The following is a 23,241-nucleotide window of genomic DNA, read 5'->3' on the forward strand; positions in this document are numbered from 1 at the left end:
TGCTCAAGGGCGACTGAACTCAAGAAAACGCAGTTTTCTACGATGTCTACCAACCTACTACCTAGGTAGTAGGTTGGTAGTCAGCAACCACCCAGGGAAGTACTACCGTCCCGCCAGATGACTGTGAAACAGAAACCTGTAACTGTTTTTCATGATGGTAGGATTGCTGGTGTCAGGTATGTAGGCACGCTAGATAACAGGGATATCTTGCTACTCCTACTTACACTTTGGTCACACTTCGCAGACACGCACATGTATATATATATATATATATATATATATATATATATATATATATATATATATATATATATATCTGGTTTTTCTCCTTTTTCTAAGTAGCTCTTGTTCTTCTTTATTTCTTCCATTGTCCATGGAGAAGTGGAAAAGAATCTTTCCTCCGTAAACCATGCGTGTCGTATGAATTGACTAAAATGCCGGGAGCAATGGGCTAGTAACCCCTTCTCCTGTAAACATTTACTAAAAAAGAGAAGAAAAACTTTATAAAACTGGGATGCTTGAATGTGCGTGGATGTAGTGCAGATGACAAGAAACAGATGATTGCTGATGTTATGAATGAAAAGAAGTTGGATGTCCTGGCACTAAGCGAAACAAAGCTGAAAGGGGTAGGGGAGTTTCGGTGGGGGAAAATAAATGGGATTAAATCTGGAGTATCTGAGAGAGTTAAAGCTAAGGAAGGGGTAGCAATAATGTTGAAGGATCAGTTATGGAAGGAGAAGAGAATATGAATGTGTAAATTCAAGGATTATGTGGATTAAAGTAAAGGTTGGATGCAAAAAGTGGGTCATAACAAGCGTGTATGCACCTGGAGAAGAGAGGAATGTAGAGGAGAGAGAGAGATTTTGGGAGATGTTAAGTGAATGTATAGGAACCTTTGAACCAAGTGAGAGAGTAATTGTGGTAGGGGACCTGAATGCTAAAGTAGGAGAAACTTTTAGAGAGGGTGTGGTAGGTAAGTTTGGGGTGCCAGGTGTAAATGATAATGGGAGCCCTTTGATTGAACTTTGTATAGAAAGGGGTTTAGTTATAGGTAATACATATTTTAAGAAAAAGAGGATAAATAAGTATACAAGATATGATGTAGGGAGAAATGACAGTAGTTTGTTGGATTATGTATTGGTAGATAAAAGACTGTTGAGTAGACTTCAGGATGTACATGTTCATAGAGGAACCACAGATATATCAGATCACTTTTTAGTTGTAGCTACACTGAGAGTAAAAGGTAGATGGGATACAAGGAGAATAGAAGCATCAGGTAAGAGAGAGGTGAAGATTTATATACTAAAAGAGGAGGCAGTTAGGGTAAGATATTAACAGCTATTGGAGGATAGATGGGCTAATGAGAGCATAGGCATTGGGGTCGAAGAGGTATGGGGTAGGTTTAAAAATGTAGTGTTAGAGTGTTCAGCAGAAGTTTGTGGTTACAGGAAAGTGGGTGCGGGAGGGAAGAGGAGCGATTGGTGGAATGATGATGTAAAGAGAGTAGTGAGGGAGAAAAGGTTAGCATGTGAGAAGTTTTTACAAAGTAGAAGTGATGCAAGGAGGGAAGAGTATATGGAGAAAAAGAGAGAGGTTAAGAGAGTGGTGAAGCAATATAAAAAGAGAGCAAATGAGAGAGTGGGTGAGATGTTATCAACAAATTTTGTTGAAAATAAGAAAAAGTTTTGGAGTGAGATTAACAAGTTAAGGAAGCCTAGAGAACAAATGGATTTGTCAGTTAAAAATAGGAGAGGAGAGTTATTAAATGGAGACTTAGAGGTATTGGGAAGATGGAGGGAATATTTTGAGGAATTGTTAAATGTTGTTGAAGATAGGGAAGCTGTGATTTCATGTATAGGGCAAGGAGGAATAACATCTTGTAGGAGTGAGGAAGAGCCAGTTGTGAGTGTGGGAGAAGTTCGTGAGGCAGTAAGTAAAATGAAAGAGAGTAAGGCACCCGGGATTGATGGGATAAAGATAGAAATGTTAAAAGCAGGTGGGGATACAGTTTTGGAGTGGTTGGTGCTATTATTTAATAAATGTATGGAAGAGGGTAAGGTACCTAGGGATTGGCAGAGAGCATGCATAGTTCCTTTGTATAAAGGCAAAGGGGACAAAAGACAGTGTAAAATTTATAGGGGGATAAGTCTGTTAAGTATACCAGGTATACTCAACTGACTTATCCCCTTATAAATTTTATAAATAGACTTAAGTGTATGGTAGAGTTATTATTGAAAGAATTAAGAGTAAGACGGAGAATAGGATAGCAGATGAACAAGGAGGCTTTAGGAAAGGTAGGGGGTGCGTGGACCAGGTGTTTACAGTGAAACATATAAGTGAACAGTATTTAGCTAAGGCTAAGGAGGTTTTTGTAGCATTTATGGATTTGGAAAAGGCGTATGACAAGGTGGATAGGGGGGAAATGTGGCAGATGTTGCAGGTGTATGGTATAGGAAGTAGGCTACTGAAAGCAGTGAAGAGTTGTTACGAGGATAGTGAGGCTCAAGTTAGAGTCTGTAGGAAAGAGGGAGATTATTTCTCAGTAAAAGTAGGCCTTAGACAAGGATGAGTGATGTCACCATGGTTGTTTAATATATTTATAGATGGGGTTGTAAGAGAAGTAAATGCGAGGGTCTTGGCAAGAGGCCATATAAAGTGGGAGTTTTCACAGTTGCTCTTTGTTGATGACACTGTGCTCTGGGGAGATTCTGAAGAGAAGTTGCAGAGGTTGGTGAATGAATTTGGTATGGTATGTAAAAGAAGAAAATTAAAAGTGAATACAGGAAAGAGTAAGGTTATGATGATAACAAAAGATTAGGTGACGAAATATTGGATATCAGATTGGAGGGAGAGAGTATGGAGGAGGTGAATGCATTCAGATATTTGGGAGTGGACGTGTCAGTGGATGGGTCTATGAAAGATAAGGTGAAACATAGAATTGATAAGGGGAAAAGGGTGAGTGGTGCACTTAGGAGTCTGTGGAGACAAAGAACTTTGTCCTTAGAGGCAAAGAGGGGAATGTATGAGAGTATAGTTTTACCAACTCTTATATGGGTGTGAAGCATGGGTGATGAATGTTGCTGCGAGGAGAAGGCTTAAGACAGTGGAGATGTCACGTCTGAGGGCAATGTGTGGTGTGAATATAATGCAGAGAATTCGTAGTTTGGAAGTTAGGAGGAGGTGCGGGATTGCCAAAACTGTTGTCCAGAGGGCTGAGGAAGGGTTGTTGAGGTGGTTCGGACATGTAGAGAGAATGGAGCGAAACAGAATGACTTCAAGAGTGTATCAGTCTGTAGTGGAAGGAAGGCGGGGTAGGGTTCGGCCTAGGAAAGGTTGGATGGAGGGGGTAAAGGAGGTTTTGTGTCCGAGGGGCTTGAACTTCCAGCGGGCATGCGTGAGTGTGTTTGATAGGAGTGAATGGAGACAAATAGTTTTTAATACTTGACGTGCTGTTGGAGTGTGAGCAAAGTAACATTTATGAAGGGATTCAGGCCGGACTTGAGTCCTGGAGATGGGAAGTACAGTGCCTGCACTCTGAAGGAGGGGTGTTAATGTTGCAGTTTAAAAACTGTAGTGTAAAGCACCCTTCTGGCAAGACAGTGATGGAGTGAATGATGGTGAAAGTTTTTCTTTTACGGGCCACCCTGCCTTGGTGGGAATCGGCCATTGAGCTAATAAAAAAAAAATAAAATAAAAAACGAAAAAAATTATAAGCATTAATTATATCCAGAATATGTTGAAATTTTTATTATACATATACTAGAAGAAAGATTCACAAATTCAGTTTTTCTCTGCAGCTGTATCATTCCAGAGCGTAAATTCAATTATTTATAAACGAAATTTAATAATTTCCGAAGAACTAACTTAAGTTGAAAATTAGACACATGTGCAACATCTGGGTATCTTTATAACTAGATGTTGCACAAGTGTCTAATTTTCATCTTGTCGGTACTGTATACCTGTTATGTATAGCTTAAAATTCTTAATTATATTTTTCCCCACCGAAGTTCTCGCTTATAACAGGACAAAGCCTTTCCCGATCACCTTCAGTTTTTCAGTACTGTTGCAGGACAACGTTCATGTAGCCATTGATATTTTCAGGAAGACTTTGCTCAGTTTCGATGACATCCTTTCTGGATTTGGCTTCAGTAGTATAGCTTAAAAAAAAAAAGCCCAGTATGATTGACTTCAAACTTTCAACACCGGTGAAGCCTACTTAAACCATCAAAGGTGGTTCCTCGATAATGCAACTTTTAACATATCGACCATTGTGCAATAGGCCGAAAATTCTCTTTTTTAACTTGAGACTTTCGAAGTTGGTTTATCTTAATGAAAGGTTCGAATTGTTTTCAAGTTGTGTAGGTGTAGTTTATCATATTTTCTGAAGAAATGGAATATTAATTAACATGTGTTAACCTGTGATTGCTTCGCCTGGTTACCTTCCAATCATCAACGTTCATATTTAACTTTATTATGAACTTATTCCGCTCTTTATACTACTTTCCAGGTAAAGGAGTCTGGGGTTATAGTATCCAGGGATACTTTTCTAGAACCTCGCTCACAACTAGTAAAATAAGTTTTTATATTCTGTATATTCGTAGTGTATATTTGAAATATGAATAAAAGAGTCGGGATAATTATAATAATTACATATCTTTTTATATACTTACACATCCGGATATTTTGTATATTAACAGCTTAGCTGAATGTTCAGGTATGAATTTTAAAAGATATATGTTTAAATCTTTGGTGTATGTTAGGAGCTTGTTAAGTACTTCAAACTTAGCTATAATATAAGAGGTTAGCGGTATACTGTAGTTACGTTGCTCCCTTGAGTGAGTTTACTGGATCAAAAGTAAATCTGAAGTGTTACTACAAAGTCACTACTACACCTTCCTTCAAGGGAAGGTACCTTAAATTCTGGTCGATGGCACTTTGCTCTACGAATCCTTCTGGGAAAGTTCCCTGACGCTGGTGAAGGACACCTTTGTCTTAATCATCAATTTGATGGCATTTGATATCATTTCCAAAAACACAAGGAATAGTGAGCCAAGAAAATGAACCTACTTTCTACTTCCTTAGATGGCTACGGATCCGAACACACACCAAGGCTGAGGAACTGATCACCTCAAACTGAGAGACCAAGAGACTGATCACCTCGTATCTACAACTCCAAGATTTCTACTGTCTCCTATATCGACTGAGGAAGCCTGATGAGCAGGCGAAACATCTCAACAAAAATACCAAATGTGTCTTACTCGCCTGCACCTGAATTCCCTCCATTTTCCGATTAGCTCCATCTACATAAAATACTGAATATAGGAAACTGAGCTACCCTCCCATTCCTTGGATAAAGCGTAATACCCTCCCATTCTCCAGGTGTTGTAACACTCATACTAGTTTAGTGTTTTCCCATAAGGATGCTCTCCCTGGTCGAAAATAAAAATATATATATCGGAATTTCTTTGCCCTTATGTCAATTAGTTGTTCATAATAAACAGTAAATGTGATCTCGTTAGTGTGATGGATAATTAATAAGATCTCGTTAATATGATGAACTATCAGTAAGATCTCGTTAACACGGTGAATAATTAGTAAGATCTCGTTAATATGAACAATGATTAAGATCTCGTTAACATGATGAACAATGAGTAAGATCTCGTTAACATGATGAACAATGAGTAAGATCTCGTTAATAGGACGAACAGTGAGTAAGATCTCGTTAACACGATGAACAATGAGTAAGATCTCGTTTACATGATGAACAATGAGTAAGATATCGTTAATATGATGAACAGTGAGTAAGATCTCGTTAACATGATGAACATTGAGTAAGATCTCGTTAACATGATGAACAATGAGTAAGATCTCGTTAATATGATGAACTATGAGTAAAATCTCCAAAGATGGAGGGTAGGAACGAACGGTGGTCTTAGGTTAGGTTAGGTATGGTTCGTCAGGAAACAGGATCAGAGTTTCCTAACGCGGGTCTTGTCAGATGACCCGCCGTTGGAGCTTTTGGTCATCTGACCGAGACCTTCCGCTGGCTTACCGATCCAACCCCTTAAAAATTATAGTCATAGTTATTACCATTTTCATGGTGTGGATAGTGGCAGGTCTAGTGGTTTACCGATGAGCTACGGGGCTTCTAGAAGGAAAAATTTGAAAGTGTAATTTTTATTCATGTCTCCGTCAGCAGCACCATCTGTGACCCAAATGTCTCCGTCAGCAGCACCATCTGTGACCCAAATGACTCCGTCATCAGCACCATCTGTGACCCCTATGAATCTTTCCCACAGCTCCTGCTGCTTTTTCAGCAAATCTATTTTCACCTTCCCCAAAGCCATATAGTCTATCAACTCGACATAATCTTTCCAATTAGGGGCCCCGTAGCTTAGTGGTAAAACGCTGGACCTGCCACTATCAGGACCACGGTTCGATTCCCATCTGTATTTCTACTTATTCATTTGCAGTAGTTTACCACGACTTTAAACGAGTTAATAGATTACGGTATTTTGCGGCTTATAAGACGCGGCTTATAAGACTTGTTTTAGTTTCAATGGCTCGTCATCGGACGTAACTGGGAGTGCTACAGCCCACCCCACACCCCAAACTTATAGCTCCAGTCACTCATCTTCAGTTTATAAGACGCAGGGTGGTTTTTAGAGACATTTTATGGAAGAAAATGCGTCTAATAGGCCGCGAAATATGGTTTTTGGTTTTGAGTAAGGTGGAGACAGATTTACTGTGAAAGTTGATGGAACTGTGAGACTCAGAAGAGCGACAGACGGAGCCACTGTCAGAGTCAGAAGGGTGACAACGGTGCCACTGTCAGAGTCAGAAGGGTGACAGACGGTGCCACTGTCAGAGTCAGAAGGGTGACAACGGTGCCACTGTCAGAGTCAGAAGGGTGACAGACGAAGCCACTGAGGGAGACATGGACAGAAACTGTCACCGGATCTTTCCCACTAGAAGCCCCATAACTCAGAGGTGAAGCGCTGGACCTGCCACTACCAGGACCGCGGATCGATCCCCTCGTTTATCTTTCTTTTATTCATTTTACAGTCATTAATTACGACTTAAATCGAGTTCTTGTTGAGCAAAATTTTCTAAATATCATAACGAATGACTAAGATCTCATTATATATTATGAAGAATAATTAAGACTTCGTTAATATGATCAATGAGTAAAATATCGTATATATGATAAATAAAAAATAGGATATCTTTATTTTGAAGAATAATGAGTTAGATCTCGCTAATGTGACGAAAATTGAGAATAATGAACATTTTTTATGAGGAACAATGAACAAGATTGCATTAATGTAATAATAATTGAATAGGAATTCGATGATTTTGTGAGAAAATGAGGAGAGTCTCATTAGCATGAAGAACAATGTGTATAACAGCACCAGTAGAATAAATAATAAATAATGAGATGCCGTTAGTATGATGAAGACTGAGTGAGGTCGCGTTAGTTTGATGAACAATGAACAAGATCTGTTCATTATGAAATAAAATACTTTTACACTGACCACGTCAGGGTCGTGGGCGGGTAGAGTGGTCAGCAGCGTGCCGGGGGCCAGGTCCTCCCTGACGGTGACGTGGGCGTGCGGGCGTGAGAACGTGGGTGGGTTATCATTGAGGTTTCTCAGTGTGATCTTCACCCACGCTGAGTCAACGTGGCTGAGATCAGACCAGTCTGCTGGACCCTGACGAGAACAGAAGAGATTACCTTTGAGCAGGATAGTTGGGAAGTATTGACTCAGTGGAGGATGAGTAGGAAGTTTGCACCACGTGGAGGATGGAGGGGTAAATAATTACCTTTGGGAGGATGGGATGATAGTGTTCAGGATGAGAGGAAGTATTCACAATTTAGTGTGTGGAGGACCGGTGAGAATAATTACACGTTGTGGATGCTGAGTGAGAAGTATTTACAATGTGGAAGATGAGAAGTTTTCACACTGTGAAGGATGAGAAACATTCGTACTGTGAAGGATGAGAAGTAGTCACACTGTGATGGATGAGAAGTAGTCACACTGTGAAGGATGAGAAGTAGTCACACTGTGAAGGATGAGAAGTAGTCACACTGTGAAGGATGAGAAGTAGTCACACTGTGAAGGATGAGAAGTATTCACACTGAAAGATGAGAAGAATTAATACTCTTGAAGATAAAAACTAGTCACACTGTAAACGACGAGATGTATTCACACTGTGGAAGATAAATATTTACACTGTGGAAGAGGAGGAGTATTCACACTGTGTAGGATAAGAAGTATTCACACTGTGGAGGATAAGTATTCACACTCTGGAGATAAGAAGTATTCACACTGTGGAGGATAAGTATTCACACTGTGGAGGATAAGAAGTATTCACGCTGTGAAGGATAAGTATTCACACTGTAGAAGATAAGAAGTATTCACACTGTGGAGGATAAGTATTCACACTCTGGAGATAAGAAGTATTCACACTGTGGAGGATAAGTATTCACACTGTGGAGGATAAGAAGTATTCACGCTGTGAAGGATAAGTATTCACACTGTAGAAGATAAGAAGTATTCACATTGTGGAGGATGAGAAGCATTCACACTGTGGAGGATGAGAAGTATTGACACTGTATAGGATGAGAAGTATTCACACTGTGGAGGATAAGTATTCACACTGTAGAGGATAAGTATTCACAATGAGGAGGATAAGAAGTATTCACACTGTGAAGGATAAGTATTCACACTGTGGAGGATAAGTATTTACACTGTGGAGGATAAGATGTATTCACACTGTGGAAGATAAGAGGTATTCACATAGTGGAGGATGAGAAATATTCACACTGTGGAGGATCAGAAGTATTGACACTGTGGAGGATAAGAAGTATTCACACTGTGGAGGATAAGAAGTATTCACACCGTGGAGGATGAGAAGTATTCACACTGTGAAGGATGAGAAATATTCACACTGTATAGGATGAGAAGTACTCACACTGTGGAGGATAAGTATTCACACGGTGGAAGCTGAGAAGTATTCACACCGTGGAGAATTGCTAAGAAGTATTCATCATGAGAAGGAAGAGAGAGAGAGAGAGAGAGAGAGAGAGAGAGAGAGAGAGAGAGAGAGGGAGAGAGAGAGGGAGAGAGAGAGAGAGAGAGAGAGAAAGAGATGGAGAGAGAGAGAGAGAGAGAGAGAGAGAGAGAGAGAGAGAGAGAGAGAGAGAGAGAGAGAGAGAGAGAGAGAGAGAGAGAGAGAGAGAGAGGGAGAGAGAGAGAGAGAGAGAGAGAGAGAGAGAGAGAGAGAGAGAGAGAGAGAGAGAGAGAGAGAGAGAGAGAGAGAGAGAGAGAGAGAGAGAGAGAGAGAGAGAGAGAGAGAGGGAGAGAGAGAGAGAGAGAGAGAGAGAGAGAGAGAGAGAGAGAGAGAGAGAGAGAGAGAGAGAGAGAGAGAGAGAGAGAGAGAGAGAGGAGAGAGAGAGAGAGAGAGAGGGAGAGAGGGAGAGAGAGGAGGAGAGGAGAGGGGAGAGAGAGAGAGAGAGATAGAGAGAGAGAGAGAGAGAGAGAGAGAGAGAGAGAGAGAGAGAGAGAGAGAGAGAGAGAGGTAATTTCCTCGGTAAGTACAAAAGGGAAGAAATCACCATATTAATGGTATAACACCGACAAAATGATGAATGTGACACAGGTACAACACCTGGAAATCTTTATTAAACACACAATAAAGATATCCAAGAGGAAGGTAAGGAAGAGGGAAGTATTCATCCTAAGGAAAATAAAAGGGAAGTATTCACCCTGAGTAAAATATGAGGGAAATATTCACCCTGAAAGAAAAGAAGGGTAGTATTCACCCTGACAAAAATAAGAGGAAATATTCACCCTGAGGAAAATAAGAGGGAAATATTCACCCTGAGGAAAATAAGAGGGAAGTTTTCACCCTGAAGAAAATAAGAGGGAAGTATTCACCCTGAGGAAATAAAAGAGAAGTATTCACCCTGAGGAAAATAATAGGGTTGTGTTCACCCTGAGGTAAATAAGAGAGGAATATTCACCCTGAAGAAAATGAGAAGTAACTATTCACCGTGAGGAAAGTTTTTAAAAAGTATGTACCCTGAGTTAAAAAAGAGTGAAGTATTCACCCTGAGAAAAATAAGAGTGAAGTATTCACCCTGAGGAAGATAAGAGGTAAATATTCACCCTGAGAAGAATAAGATAGACATATAAACCATGGGAAGGATAATGCTGGGGTAACAACTCTGAGGAAGATAAGATGTTGAAAATGTGCAAACATGTTTCCAGAGCCATTGTTCTCCTCATTTATCTTCCCATGTCCAGCACCGCTGTTTATTGCACCTTCCTCAGCTTTTGTATTTTTTGCTGTAAAAATCTTGGTTTTCTAAGATGGCTGGAAAGTCGATGTTTAGATCACAAAACAGAGTTGTATAATGTCACGTATTAATACCGAGGAAGTGAATTAAGTCATCAATTGTTGCTTGCAGGAGAGCGTTATCAAGGGCATGATGCAGGAGAGCGTTATCAAGGGCATGATGCAGGAGAGCGTTATCAAGGTCATGATGCAGGAGAGCGTTATCAAGGGCATGATGCAGGAGAGCGTTATCAAGGGCATGATGAAGGAAAGCGTTATCAAGGGCATGATGCAGGAGAGCGTTATCAAGGGCATGATGCAGGCGAGCGTTATCAAGGGAATGATGCAGGAGAGCGTTATCAAGGGCATGATGCAGGAGAGCGTTATCAAGGGCATGATGCAGGAGAGCGTTATCAAGGGCATGATGCAGGAGAGCGTTATCAAGGGCATGATGCAGGAGAGCGTTATCAAGGGCATGATGCAGGAGAGCGATATCAAAGACATGATGCAGGAGAACGTTATCAAGGACATGATGCAGGAGAGCGTTATCAAGGGCAAGAGGCAGGAGAGCGTTATCAAGGGCATGATGCAGGAGAGCGTTATCAAGGAAATGATGCAGGAGAGCGTTATCAAGGGCATGATGCAGGAGAGCGTTATCAAGGGCAAGATGCAGGAGAGCGTTATCAAGGGCATGATGCAGGAGAGCGTTATAAAGGACATGATGCAGGAGAGCGTTATCAAGGGCAAGAGGAAGGAGAGCGTTATCAAGGGCATGATGCAGGAGATCGTTATCAAGGGCATGATGCAGGAGAGTGTTATCAAGGGCAAGATGCAGGAGAGCGTTATCAAGGGCATGATGCAGGAGAGTGTTATCAAGGGCATGATGCAGGATAGCGTTATCAAGGGCATGATGCAGGAGAGCGTTATCAAGGGCATGATGCAGGAGAGCGTTATCAAGGGCATGATGCAGGAGAGCGTTATCAAGGGCATGATGCAGGAGAGCGTTATCAAGGGCATGATGCAGGAGAGCGTTATCAAGGGCAAGATGCAGGAGAGCGTTATCAAGGGCATGATGCAGGAGAGTGTTATCAAGGGCATGATGCAGGAGAGCGTTATCAAGGGCATAATGCAGGAGAGCGTTATCAAGGGCAATATGCAGGAGAGCGTTATCAAGGGAATGATGCAGGAGAGCGTTATCAAGGGCATGGTGCAGAGAGTGTTATCAAGAGCATGATGCAGGAGACTGTTATCAAGGGCAAGATGTAGGAGAGCGTTATCAAGGGCATGCTGTAGGAGAACGTTATCAAGGGCATGATGCAGGAGAGCGTTATCAAGGGCAGATGTAGGAGAGCGTTATCAAGTGCATGATGCAGGAAAGTGTTATCAAGGGCATGGTGCAGAGAGTGTTATCAAGAGCATGATGCAGGAGAGCGTTATCAAGGGCATGATGTAGGAGAGCGTTATCAAGTGCATGATGCAAAAGAGCGTTATCAAGGACATGATGCAGCAGAGCGTTATGAAGGGCATGATGCAGCAGAGCGTTATCAAGGGCATGATGCAGAAGAGCGTTATCAAGGGCATGATACAGAAGAGCGTTATCAAGAGCATGATACAGAAGAGCGTTATCAAGGGCATGATGCAGCAGAGCGTTATCAAGAGCATGATACAGAAGAGCGTTATCAAGGGCATGATACAGAAGAGCGTTATCAAGAGCATGATACAGAAGAGCGTTATCAAGGGCATGATGCAGAAGAGCGTTATCAAGGGCTTGATGCAAAAGAGCGTTATCAAGGGCATGATGCAGAAGAGCGTTATCAAGGGCATGATACAGAAGAGCGTTATCAAGAGCATGATACAGAAGAGCGTTATCAAGGGCAGATGTAGGAGAGCGTTATCAAGTGCATGATACAGAAGAGCGTTATCAAGGGCATGATACAGAAGAGCGTTATCAAGGGCATGGTGCAAAAGAACGTTATCAAGGGCATGATGCAAAAGAACGTTATCAAGGGCATAATGCAGAAGAGCGTTATCAAGGGCATGATGCAGAAGAGCGTTATCAAGGGGATGATGCAGAAGAACTATATCAAGTCATGACTCCATAGAGGAGAGCTTTTTCAAGATATAATTCAATACAGGAGAGCTTTAGTAAATCATGATGTGATACAGAAAAGCTTTATCGTGTCGTCACTTAATACAAGCAAGCTTCATTAAGAAGATATGACCTGACGCAGGAAACCTTTATTAATTCATAACTCAATTAAAGAGATCTTCACAAAATCAACGAATTGCATAAAGAGAGCTCTAGGAGAGCTTTATAAATTCAATATCATGATACATTAGAGCGAAAGAAGTAATGACTTGATGCGAAAACTTTATCAAATCACACATGATTGAAGAGAGCTTTATATTCATGATTTAATTATGCTAGAGAGAGAGAGAGAGAGAGAGAGAGAGAGAAAGAGAGAGAGAATGAGGTGAGCGTACTTGTGAGGCACAAGTACGCTCACACCTTGAGTATGCTCCACTTTCTTGGTTTGCCCGCCTTCCCCTCTCATCTGCGACTGCTTGACAAAGTAGAGAACAGAGCAAGACGTCTCATCTCTCGCCTGGACCCATCCTGGATAGATCTGTCATTTCAGCAGAGCCTTCAACACAGGAGGGATTTAGGTGGCCTTACTGTTATGTACATGACCAATATTGTCAAAGTACCACACTTGGCTCCACTTCGAGGACAGCAAGAAGCAAGCTTATATACCGCAAGACGGGCAGAAAGCAGCAACTTCACTCTGGCTGTACCCTTCTCCAGAACATCACTCCATCTGAGATCCTTTTTCCCCAGAATGACTCGAGTCTGGAAGACGTTCGTACAGCATAAAGATATCAGTGAGATAAAGTCAGTTGATCAAAAGAATATGCTGGCCCACAGATAGCTCCAACTTCATCCTGTTACCTACTTGTATGTTTGTTAACAACAGAAATACTTTCAAATGAGCTGATGCAGATACAGCTCCTAGCTTGTCAATAAAGTTAGGAATCCTTAACTTGTCAATGGTTTGTCAATAAAGTTAGGGATCCTTATCCTATCCTTGTCAAACCCTGTGTAAGAGAGAGAGAGAGAGAGGGTTGTTTTAGTAAAGTTCTTGCTCTGTTCCAAAACTGATAGACTTAACACATCGACTCAAGACTAATAGACTGATTACCTCTAACTCCTCCTACTCTAACTCTGATTTTATCTGTACTGGACTGAAGAAGCCACCGCCTGCCCGAACGTTTCCTCAATGAAGTTTTCCTAAATGTCAACTTGTCGGGTTTCTAATCCACACACATCACACAAGTGTTACCCATGTATTGATAACTCTGTTATCAGACTTCTTATTAAACTTGTGCGAATATAACTGGCTTAAAACTAACATAGTATCTCCATGAAAAGGGAATTAAGCAGCCAGGAGGCTCATTGGGAATTATATACCATTTACGTCCGTGATGGAAGACAATTAGAGTGAAGTATCTGTTAGTGTTTGATTGATAGGAAGAATAGTGCAAAAATTTGGCAAGAAACATATTTAAGAAAGTATACCACCACATAATACATATATTTTAATGAACTCCAGAGGAAGTTCAGTAAACGTTGACAGCAAAACATGGTATAAACCTTGGTAATAAATACTGACAAGCTGGTTTAGAAGGGCACGTAAGCAAACACTATGACATATTTATTAGAAAACCTTCCGGTCCTGGGACCTTGATCACATCTAACATACTGAGATAGAAAGACATTATATATAGGCGGAGAGTGAGGTGTGAGTGAATATATATATATATATATATATATATATATATATATATATATATAAATATATATATATATATATATATATATATATATATATATATATATATATATATATATATATATATATATAATATATATATATATATATATATATATATATATATATATATATATATATATATATATATATATATATATATATATATATATATATAAAATCTCAGTAAACAGGTGATATCACAATATGCAGAACAACCACTGTGAAAAAATGGTAGAATTCCAAGAGCATTCGTGATTTCTCACATTATCAAGGAACTATAAAAATAAAAAGTTAATAGGAAGGCATACAAGGACGAGACTACACCTCGCTGCCACCCTGCAACACTTGACTTTTTTATGATGATGTAGGTATGTAGTCAGTTATCTTTGAAACACAGCTTATATTCTACCCCCCAAAAAAATTGTCTAATGTATTTTAGATTCTACCCAAATTTTAATTTGTCTAATTTTATTAATTATACATTAATCTATTTTGTATAACTCAAACGCAATATTCATATTATTTTCAAAAGTATTTTTGATGAATCTAGATATTTTCACATTTCTTTCGACAATGGATTTGCTAGATACAACCTATGAAAAATAATTGGATGATTAAAATCTCTCTCGAAAATAAATAGAGCATTAGAAACTTGTCCACTTCTAATGTAATATTTATGTTATTTTAATCTTAGTTCAAGACTTTTACCAGTTTCACCATAATAAAATTTATCACATATTTGACAAGGAATATTGCAGACGCATCCGTCAACATTTTTGGAGAAATTTTATATCAAAAGTTTTTTCACTGTTTCAGGATTTCTAAATACAACTTTAATATTAAAATTCTTAAGAAGAGAAGGCAAATCAACCAAATTTTCATGTTAAGGTAGGACCGACATACTTTTAGTTGAGTGTTATTATAACCATAAGAAGCGCTAAACCGAAAGGGTTTTTTAGTTGAATAAGGCTGGTTATCACTTTCCGAACTGTAGAAGGTATTTCTAGCAGTTTTGAAAGATTCATCAATTAAGTTACTTGAATATTTTAGATCATTAGCAATTTCATATAAATTTTCGGGGATTTCTTCATCTATGAACTTTGAACTACAAGTACGTAAAGCTCTCAAAAACACTGATGAGAATACAGATAGTTTAATTTTATCTTGATGTGAAGAATATTAATGTACATGGGGACAGTTATTTGTAGGTTTTTTGTAAATTTTAAATTTACAATCATGGTTCCCCTCTAGAAAATGCAGTGAGTTATTACGCTCAAATTCAACAGTAAATTTTAAGGAAAGAGCTAAATTTTTTAATTTACCAAGGAAATAGTGTATATCTATATTCTTAGGCATAAGACATAAAATATCATCAACATATCGAAACCATTCAGCTCTGCTAGAAAAGAATTTGTAAAAGAATCCTATCTCAAAATATTCCATATGCACACTTGAAATTCAACTATTTTTTCACAGTGGTTATTCTGCACACATATAAATACAATTAAGTAAATAAGTATATATATATATATATATATATATATATATATATAATGTGTGTGTGTGTGTGTGTGTGTGTGTGTGTCTGTATGTGTGTGTGTATGCGTACTCACCTAGTTGAGGTTGCAGGGGTCAAGTCCAAGCTCCTGGCCCCGCCTCTTCACTGGTCGCTACTAGGTCACTCTCCCTGAACCATGAGCTTTATCGTACCTCTGCTTAAAGCTATGTATGAATCCTGCCTCCACTACATCGCTTCCCAAACTATTCCACTTACTGACTACTCTGTGGCTGAATAAATACTTCCTAACATCCCTGTGATTTATCTGTGTCTTCAGCTTCCAACTGTGTCCCCGTGTCCAGTCTCTGGAACATCCTGTCTTTGTCCACCTTGTCAATTCCTCTCAGTATTTTGTAAGTCGTTATCATGTCCCCCCTATCTCTCCTGTCCTCCAGTGTCGTCAGGTTGATTTCCCTTAACCTCTCCTCATAGGACATACCTCTTAACTCTGGGACTAGTCTTGTTGCAAACCTTTGCACTTTCTCTAGTTTCTTTACATGCTTGGCTAGGTGTGGGTTCCAAACTGGTGCCGCATACTCCAATATGGGCCTAACGTACACGGTGTACAGGGTCCTGAACGATTCCTTATTAAGATGTCGGAATGCTGTTCTGAGGTTTGCCAGGCGACCATATGATGCAGCAGTTATTTGATTGATGTGCGCTTCAGGAGATGTGCCTGGTGTTATACTCACTGTGTGTATGCGTGTGTGTGTGTGTGCGCATGCTATAGCTATTCAAGTGCCTAACAGCAGATCCTGTACTCACCTAGTTAGTTAGTTACCATTTTGTCCTAGGCACATGTCGATTAGACACTAGGCCTGTGTGTGTGTGTGTGTGTGTGTGTGTACTCACCTATTTGTACTCACCTATTTGTGGTTGCAGGGGTCGAGTCATAGCTCCTGGCCCCGCCTCTTCACTGGTTGCTACTAGGTCCTCTCTCTCCCTGCTCCATGAGCTTTATCATACCTCGCCTTAAAACGATGTATGGTTCCCGCCTCCACTACTTCACTTTCTAGGCTATTCCACGGCTTGACTACTCTATGACTGAAGAAATACTTCCTAACATCCCTTTGATTCATCTGAGTCTTCAACTTCCAATTGTGACCTCTTGTGTCTGTGTCCCATCTCTGGAACATCCCGTCTTTGTCCACCTCGTCTATTCCGCGCAGTATTTTATATGTCGTTATCATGTCTCCCCTGACCCTCCTGGCCTCCAGTGTCGTCAGGCCGATTTCCCTCAACCTTTCTTCGTAGGACAATCCCCGTACCTCTGGGACTAGTCTTGTTGCAAACCTTTGCACTTTCTCTAATTTCTTGACGTGCTTGACTAGGTGTGGATTCCAAACTGGTGCTGCATACTCCAGTATGGGCCTGACGTAAATGGTATAAAGAGTCTTGAACGACTCCTTACTGAGGTATCGGAACGCTATCCGTAGGTTTGCCAGGCGCCCGTATGCTGCAGCAGTTATCTGATTGATGTGCGCCTCAGGAGATATGCTCGGTGTTATACTCACCCCCAGATCTTTTTCCTTGAGTGAGGTTTGCAGACTTTTGCCATCTAAACTATATTGTGTCTGCGGTCTTCTTTGCCCTTCCCCAATCTTCATGACTTTGCATTTGGCGGGGTTAAACTCAAGGAGCCAGTTGCTGGACCAGGCTTGTAGCCTGTCCAGGTCTCTTTGTAGTCCTGCCTGATCCTCATCCGATTTGATTCTTCTCATTAACTTCACATCGTCCGCAAACAAGGACACTTCTGAGTCTATCCCTTCCGTTATGTCATTCACATATACCAAGAACAGCACAGGTCCTAGGACTGACCCCTGTGGAACCCCGCTTGTCACAGGCGCCCACTTTGACACCTCGTCACGTACCATGACTCGTTGTTGCCTCCCTGTAAGGTATTCTCTTATCCATTGCAGTGCCTTTCCTGTTATGTGTGCCTGATTCTCTAGCTTTTGCAGTAACCTCTTGTGAGGAACTGTGTCGAAGGCCTTCTTGCAGTCCAAAAAAATGCAGTCGATCCACCCCTCTCTCTTTTGTCTTACTTCTGTCACCTTGTCATAAAACTCTAATAGGTTTGTGACACAGGAATTTCCCTCCCTGAAACCATGCTGGTTGTCAATTATACACTTGTTTCTTTCCAGGTGCTCCACCACTCTCCTCCTGATGATCTTCTCCATGACCTTGCATACTATACACGTTAGTGATACAGGTCTGTAGTTTAGTGCCTCATGCCTGTCTCCCTTTTTCAAAATTTTGACTACATTTGCCATCTTCCATACCTCGGGGAGTTGCCCAGTTTCAAATGATGTGTTGAAGATCTTTGTTAATGGTACACACAATGTCTCTGCTTCCTCTTTAAGGACCCATGGAGAGATGTTGTCTGGTCCCACCGCCTTTGAGGTGTCTAGTTCGCATAGCAGCTTCTTCACCTCCTCCTTGGTTATATGTACCTCATCCAGCACTTGCTGGTGCACCCCCTGTTCTGATTTCCTGGAGTCCTACTGGTTTCCACTGTAAATACTTCTTTAAATCTTGTGTTGAGCTCCTGACATACCTCCCGGTCGTTTCTTGTGAATTCCCCATCACCCTTCCTCAGTCTGATTACCTGTTCCTTGACTGTTCTTTTTCTCCTGATGTGGCTGTACAACAGCTTCGGGTCAGTCTTGACTTTCGATGCTATGTCATTTTCGTTTTGCCGCTGAGCCTCCCTTCTCATCTGTGCATATTCGTTTCTGGCTCTTCGGCTAATCTCTTTATTTTCCTGAGTTCTCTGTCTTCTGTACCTTTTCCATTCTCTAGTACACCTAGTTTTTGCCTCCCTACACCTTTGGGTGAACCAAGGACTCGTTTTGTTCTTCCCATTATTTCTGTTTCCCTTGGGAACAAACCTCTCCTCTGCCTCCTTGCATTTTGTTGCCACATAGTCCATCAATTCTTGTACTGGTTTTCCTGTCAGTTCCCTCTCCCACTGAATGTCTTGAAAGAAGTTCCTAAAGCCTGAGTAGTTCCCCCTTTTTTAGTTTGGTTTTTCCCACCCTATCCCTGCTGCTCTCTCCACTTGGAGCTCAACTATGTAGTCGAAACACAGAACCACATGATCACTAGCTCCCAGGGGCCTTTCATACATGATATCCTCGATGTCAGAACTACTCAAGGTGAATACAAGGTCCAGTCTTGCTGGTTCATTCTCTCCTCTCTCTCTGGTAGTGTCTCTAACATGTTGATGCATGAGGTTTTCCAGTACCACATCCATCATCTTGGCTCTCCATGTTTCGGGACCCCCATGGGGCTCCAGGTTTTCCCAGTCAATCTCCTTGTGATTGAAATCACCCATAACTAGTAACTTTGCTCCCCCCATGTGTGCTCTCCTGGCCACCTCGGCTAGTGTGTCGACCATTGCTCTGTTGCTCTCATCGTATTCTTCTCTTGGCCTCCTGCAGTTCTGTGGTGGGTTGTACATTACTGCAATTATCACCTTATGTCCCTCAGACTGGATTGTTCCTACTAAGTAGTCCCTTTCGCCCGTGCCATCCATTCCTTCCATTTTCTCAAACCCCCACTGGTTTTTAATGAGCAGTGCAACTCCTCCTCCCCCTCTCCTCCCTCTGTCTTTCCTGAGGATTTGATATCCGGATGGAAAGATTGAATCTGTTATTATTCTGGTGAGTTTTGTTTCTGTGAGTGCTATTATGTCTGGGGATGTCTCCTTGATTCTTCTGTGCCACTCCTCATACTTATTTGTTATTCCATCTGCATTTGTATACCACACCTTCAACTTCTTTTCTAAGATTGTGGTCTGGGAGGTATATTGGGGTTGGGGAAGTGGGAGACCTGGTAAGGAACTATGGGTGGTTGCTGTGGGGGTGGAGTTTGTAATGCAGTGGGTGGGGGCATTGGATGTGGCATGGGTGTTTTGGTTTAGAGTGTTTGGTTGCACTGGGGTTGACCTGGTTGGGAGGCTTCTATAGGAAGTTGTGAGGGAGGCTGTATTTGATCTTGCTGTGTCTGGGATCTCCTGTCTGTCTTCTCCATCCCCTCTCTTTCCACCTTTCGCCTTTGTACCATCTCTCTCTGTTTCTTCCTTTCTGCTTGTGTTCTGTCGCGGTCGAGATACACCTTCCTGTATGCCGGCATGTCCCTTAATCGTGCTTTCTCCTGTAGGATCCTGTTCTGAGTCGATTCTGCCTTGAAGGTCACTTTCACTGGCCGGGTTCTTTTTTTAACCCCCCTATTCTCCGAAAATTTTCCAGCTGGGTCATGTCGTCTTCTCCTATTGCTTTCATTATGCTTTCAATTGCTTTTTTTCCCCTTGTTTTCTTGCTTCATATGTTTCCCCTTCAACTTCCTGGAGCCCATACACAAAGACTGACTCACCCTTTCATTCTCCCACTGCATATCCCTGTGTATCCCCTCATTCAATTTGCTTTCCTCCATTGCAGCTTTCCTTTGTTCAGTTTCACTAGATAATGTACTTGGGCTCAGTGGCCTGTCATTTTCCCTTCTCGGCTTTCCCTGGGCTCTGCTGTGGTCTGTTAGGGCCTCCACATATAGCTTAGCTCTTTCATTTACTACAGTCTCCACTGATTGAGCTTCTACATGCAGTTTTGCTCCTTCTTTCCCTACAGTCCCCTTATTTGTGACTGAGGTAGCAGTCTCTGTTGTCAATCCAAAAATGTTCTTTAGTTCTTTAGGCTGTTTCAGATTTTTCAGTTCCTCTTCTAAACTCTGCATCCTGGCCTCTGCTGCTTTGACTTGCACCTCCCACTTCCTGCTTTTCATGTCTATCCTCTCTTCCATTCTCATGCTAAGTTCTCCTAGTTTCTTTTCCCATTCATGTTCCCTTTTTGTGAGCTCTGCTGCCCAATCTTCCTTTGCAGTTTCCTCCTCCTGTCCCTTGGTTTTTCTTGTTGCTCTCTGGCAGCCCATTTTTGTTTTATCCTGATTGCCTCAGAGTGGGAAATCTATGTAATTCTGTATATTAGGTTAGTATTGTGTATGTCAGAGTGTGGGGGGGGGAGGTAGAGGAGGAACTGTGTTTATGTGGGAGAGTAGTGGGGAGGGGGAGTGGGAAGGAGAGTGAAGCAAGTGGGTGAGTGGGAGAGGGAGAGGGGGAAGGAGGGAGAGGTGGGGAGGGGGAGGGTGAAAGAGGGAGGGGAGGGATCAGGTAAAGGAGTGAGATGTCGGTGGGGGAGGGGGGGAGTGTATGTGTGAGTCTGGCAGTGTGTGTGTGTGTGTGTGTGTGTGTGTGCATGTGTTGTGTGTGTGTTGCGTGTGTGTGTGTGTGTGTGTGTTGTGTGTGTTGCGTGTGTGTGTGTATGTGTGTGTGTGTGTGTATGTGTGATGTGTGCATGATGTGTGTGTGTGTGTGTGTGTGTGTGTGTGTGTGTGTGGGTGGGGGGGTGGGTGTGTGTGCATGGGTGTGTGTGCATGGGTGTGTGTGGGTGGGTGTGTGTGGGTGGGTGTGTGTGGGTGGGTGTGTGTGGGTGGGTGTGTGTGGGTGTGTGTGGGTGTGTGTGGGTGTGTGTGGGTGTGTGGGTGTGTGTGGGTGTGTGAGTGTGTGTGGATGTGTGTGGGTGTGTGTGTGTGGGTGTGTGGGTGTGTGTGGATGTGTGTGGGGGTTTGTGGGTGTGTGTGGGTGTGTGTGGGTGTGTGTTGGTGTGTGTGGGTGTGTGTGGGTGTGTGTGGGTGTGTGTGGGTGTGTGTGTGCGTGCATGCTACAGCTATTCAAATGCCTAACAGCAGATCCTGTTCTCACCTAGTGTGTGTGTGTGTGTGCATATGTTTATGTAAGCAGTCCTTATTTCCCACGTATGTACTACATATGTATTGCATATGTTCCCGATCTCTTGGTTCCCACTGTACTGAAGTTTAAAATTACGTTCAAAAATAAATACACTAGACTTCGTCTGTATGCTGCTACCTCTAAATTCTATTAAATGCCAGTAAATGCTGCTTATTCTAATTCTGATAGCTCGAGGAGAGTGACCCCCAATTCCAGCTAGAGACAGGTACTATTGACCCCATGCTACTCAAACTAGGTGAATATTACTTGTGGCTGGCAGTGGAGTAACATTGCGGGTCTGTCCTGTGTCCCAGTAGTTGAAGATGCTTGATGCTTCTCGGTAATTTTTCCACTAACTTCCTGTATGCACTATAGTCTCTAGCTCATCTAATTTTTTCACTCACTGTATTTACTAACACATCTATACATATCTCTTATCTCCCTGGTCTTGAGTCGCACTTATTCTTCAAAATACCCCACTGCGTTATGGCAACACTATTTAGGCCTGATGCAACCGTTCACCTTCCTTCCCCTGGCCCCCACTAAACACTTAGTCACTATTTCCTTTGTTTTCTTTTCTGTGATCACTTATATTTCCTTTTTTTCTGGGCCTAAGTGATTATATGCACTCTTATGCGTGCACACGCCTATATCCCACACTCTATTCCTTATGGCACAGTCAGAAATTACCACCAAAACACGAGCTCAAATCCACGAGTGTGTGTGTACTCACCTAGTTGTACTCACCTAGTTGAGGTTGCGGGGGTCGAGTCCGAGCTCCTGGCCCCGCCTCTTCACTGATCGCTACTAGGTCACTCTCTTTGAGCCGTGAGCTTTATCATACCTCTGCTTAAAGCTATGTATGGATCCTGCCTCCACTACATCGCTTCCCAAACTGTTCCACTTACTGACTACTCTGTGGCTGAAGAAATACTTCCTAACATCCCTGTGATTCATCTGTGTCTTCAGCTTCCAACTGTGTCCCCTTGTTACTGTGTCCAATCTCTGGAACATCCTGTCTTTGTCCACCTTGTCAATTCCTCTCAGTATTTTGTATGTCGTTATCATGTCCCCCCTATCTCTCCTGTCCTCCAGTGTCGTCAGGTTGATTTCCCTTAACCTCTCCTCGTAGGACATACCTCTTAGCTCTGGGACTAGTCTTGTTGCAAACCTTTGCACTTTCTCTAGTTTCTTTACGTGCTTGGCTAGGTGTGGGTTCCAAACTGGTGCCGCATACTCCAATATGGGCCTAACGTATACGGTGTACAGGGTCCTGAACGATTCCTTATTAAGATGTCGGAATGCTGTTCTGAGGTTTGCTAGGCGCCCATATGCTGCAGCAGTTATTTGGTTGATGTGCGCTTCAGGAGATGTGCCTGGTGTTATACTCACCCCAAGATCTTTTTCCTTGAGTGAGGTTTGTAGTCTCTGACCCCCTAGACTGTACTCCGTCTGCGGCCTTCTTTGCCCTTCCCCAATCTTCATGACTTTGCACTTGGTGGGATTGAACTCCAGGAGCCAATTGCTGGACCAGGTCTGCAGCCTGTCCAGATCCCTTTGTAGTTCTGCCTGGTCTTCGATCGAGTGTATTCTTCTCATCAACTTCACGTCATCTGCAAACAGGGACACCTCAGAGTCTATTCCTTCCGTCATGTCGTTCACAAATACCAGAAACAGCACTGGTCCTAGGACTGACCCCTGCGGGACCCCGCTGGTCACAGGTG

The 23,241-nt window shown here is 42.0% G+C and overlaps 1 protein-coding gene across 1 annotated transcript in view; it reads right to left on the reverse strand.

The window, feature by feature from the left end:
* LOC138853681 (putative neural-cadherin 2) overlaps nucleotides 1-23,241 on the reverse strand; it is a 197,148-nt gene that overhangs the window by 913 nt on the left and 172,994 nt on the right. The window contains exon 9 of the mRNA XM_070091743.1: nucleotides 7,536-7,712. Coding sequence (XP_069947844.1) covers nucleotides 7,536-7,712 — 177 coding nt within the window. The remainder of the gene's footprint in view (nucleotides 1-7,535; nucleotides 7,713-23,241) is intronic.

This window comes from Cherax quadricarinatus, chromosome 37 (genome assembly GCF_038502225.1).
Source record: "Cherax quadricarinatus isolate ZL_2023a chromosome 37, ASM3850222v1, whole genome shotgun sequence".
Classification (NCBI taxonomy): Eukaryota; Metazoa; Arthropoda; class Malacostraca; order Decapoda; family Parastacidae; genus Cherax; species Cherax quadricarinatus.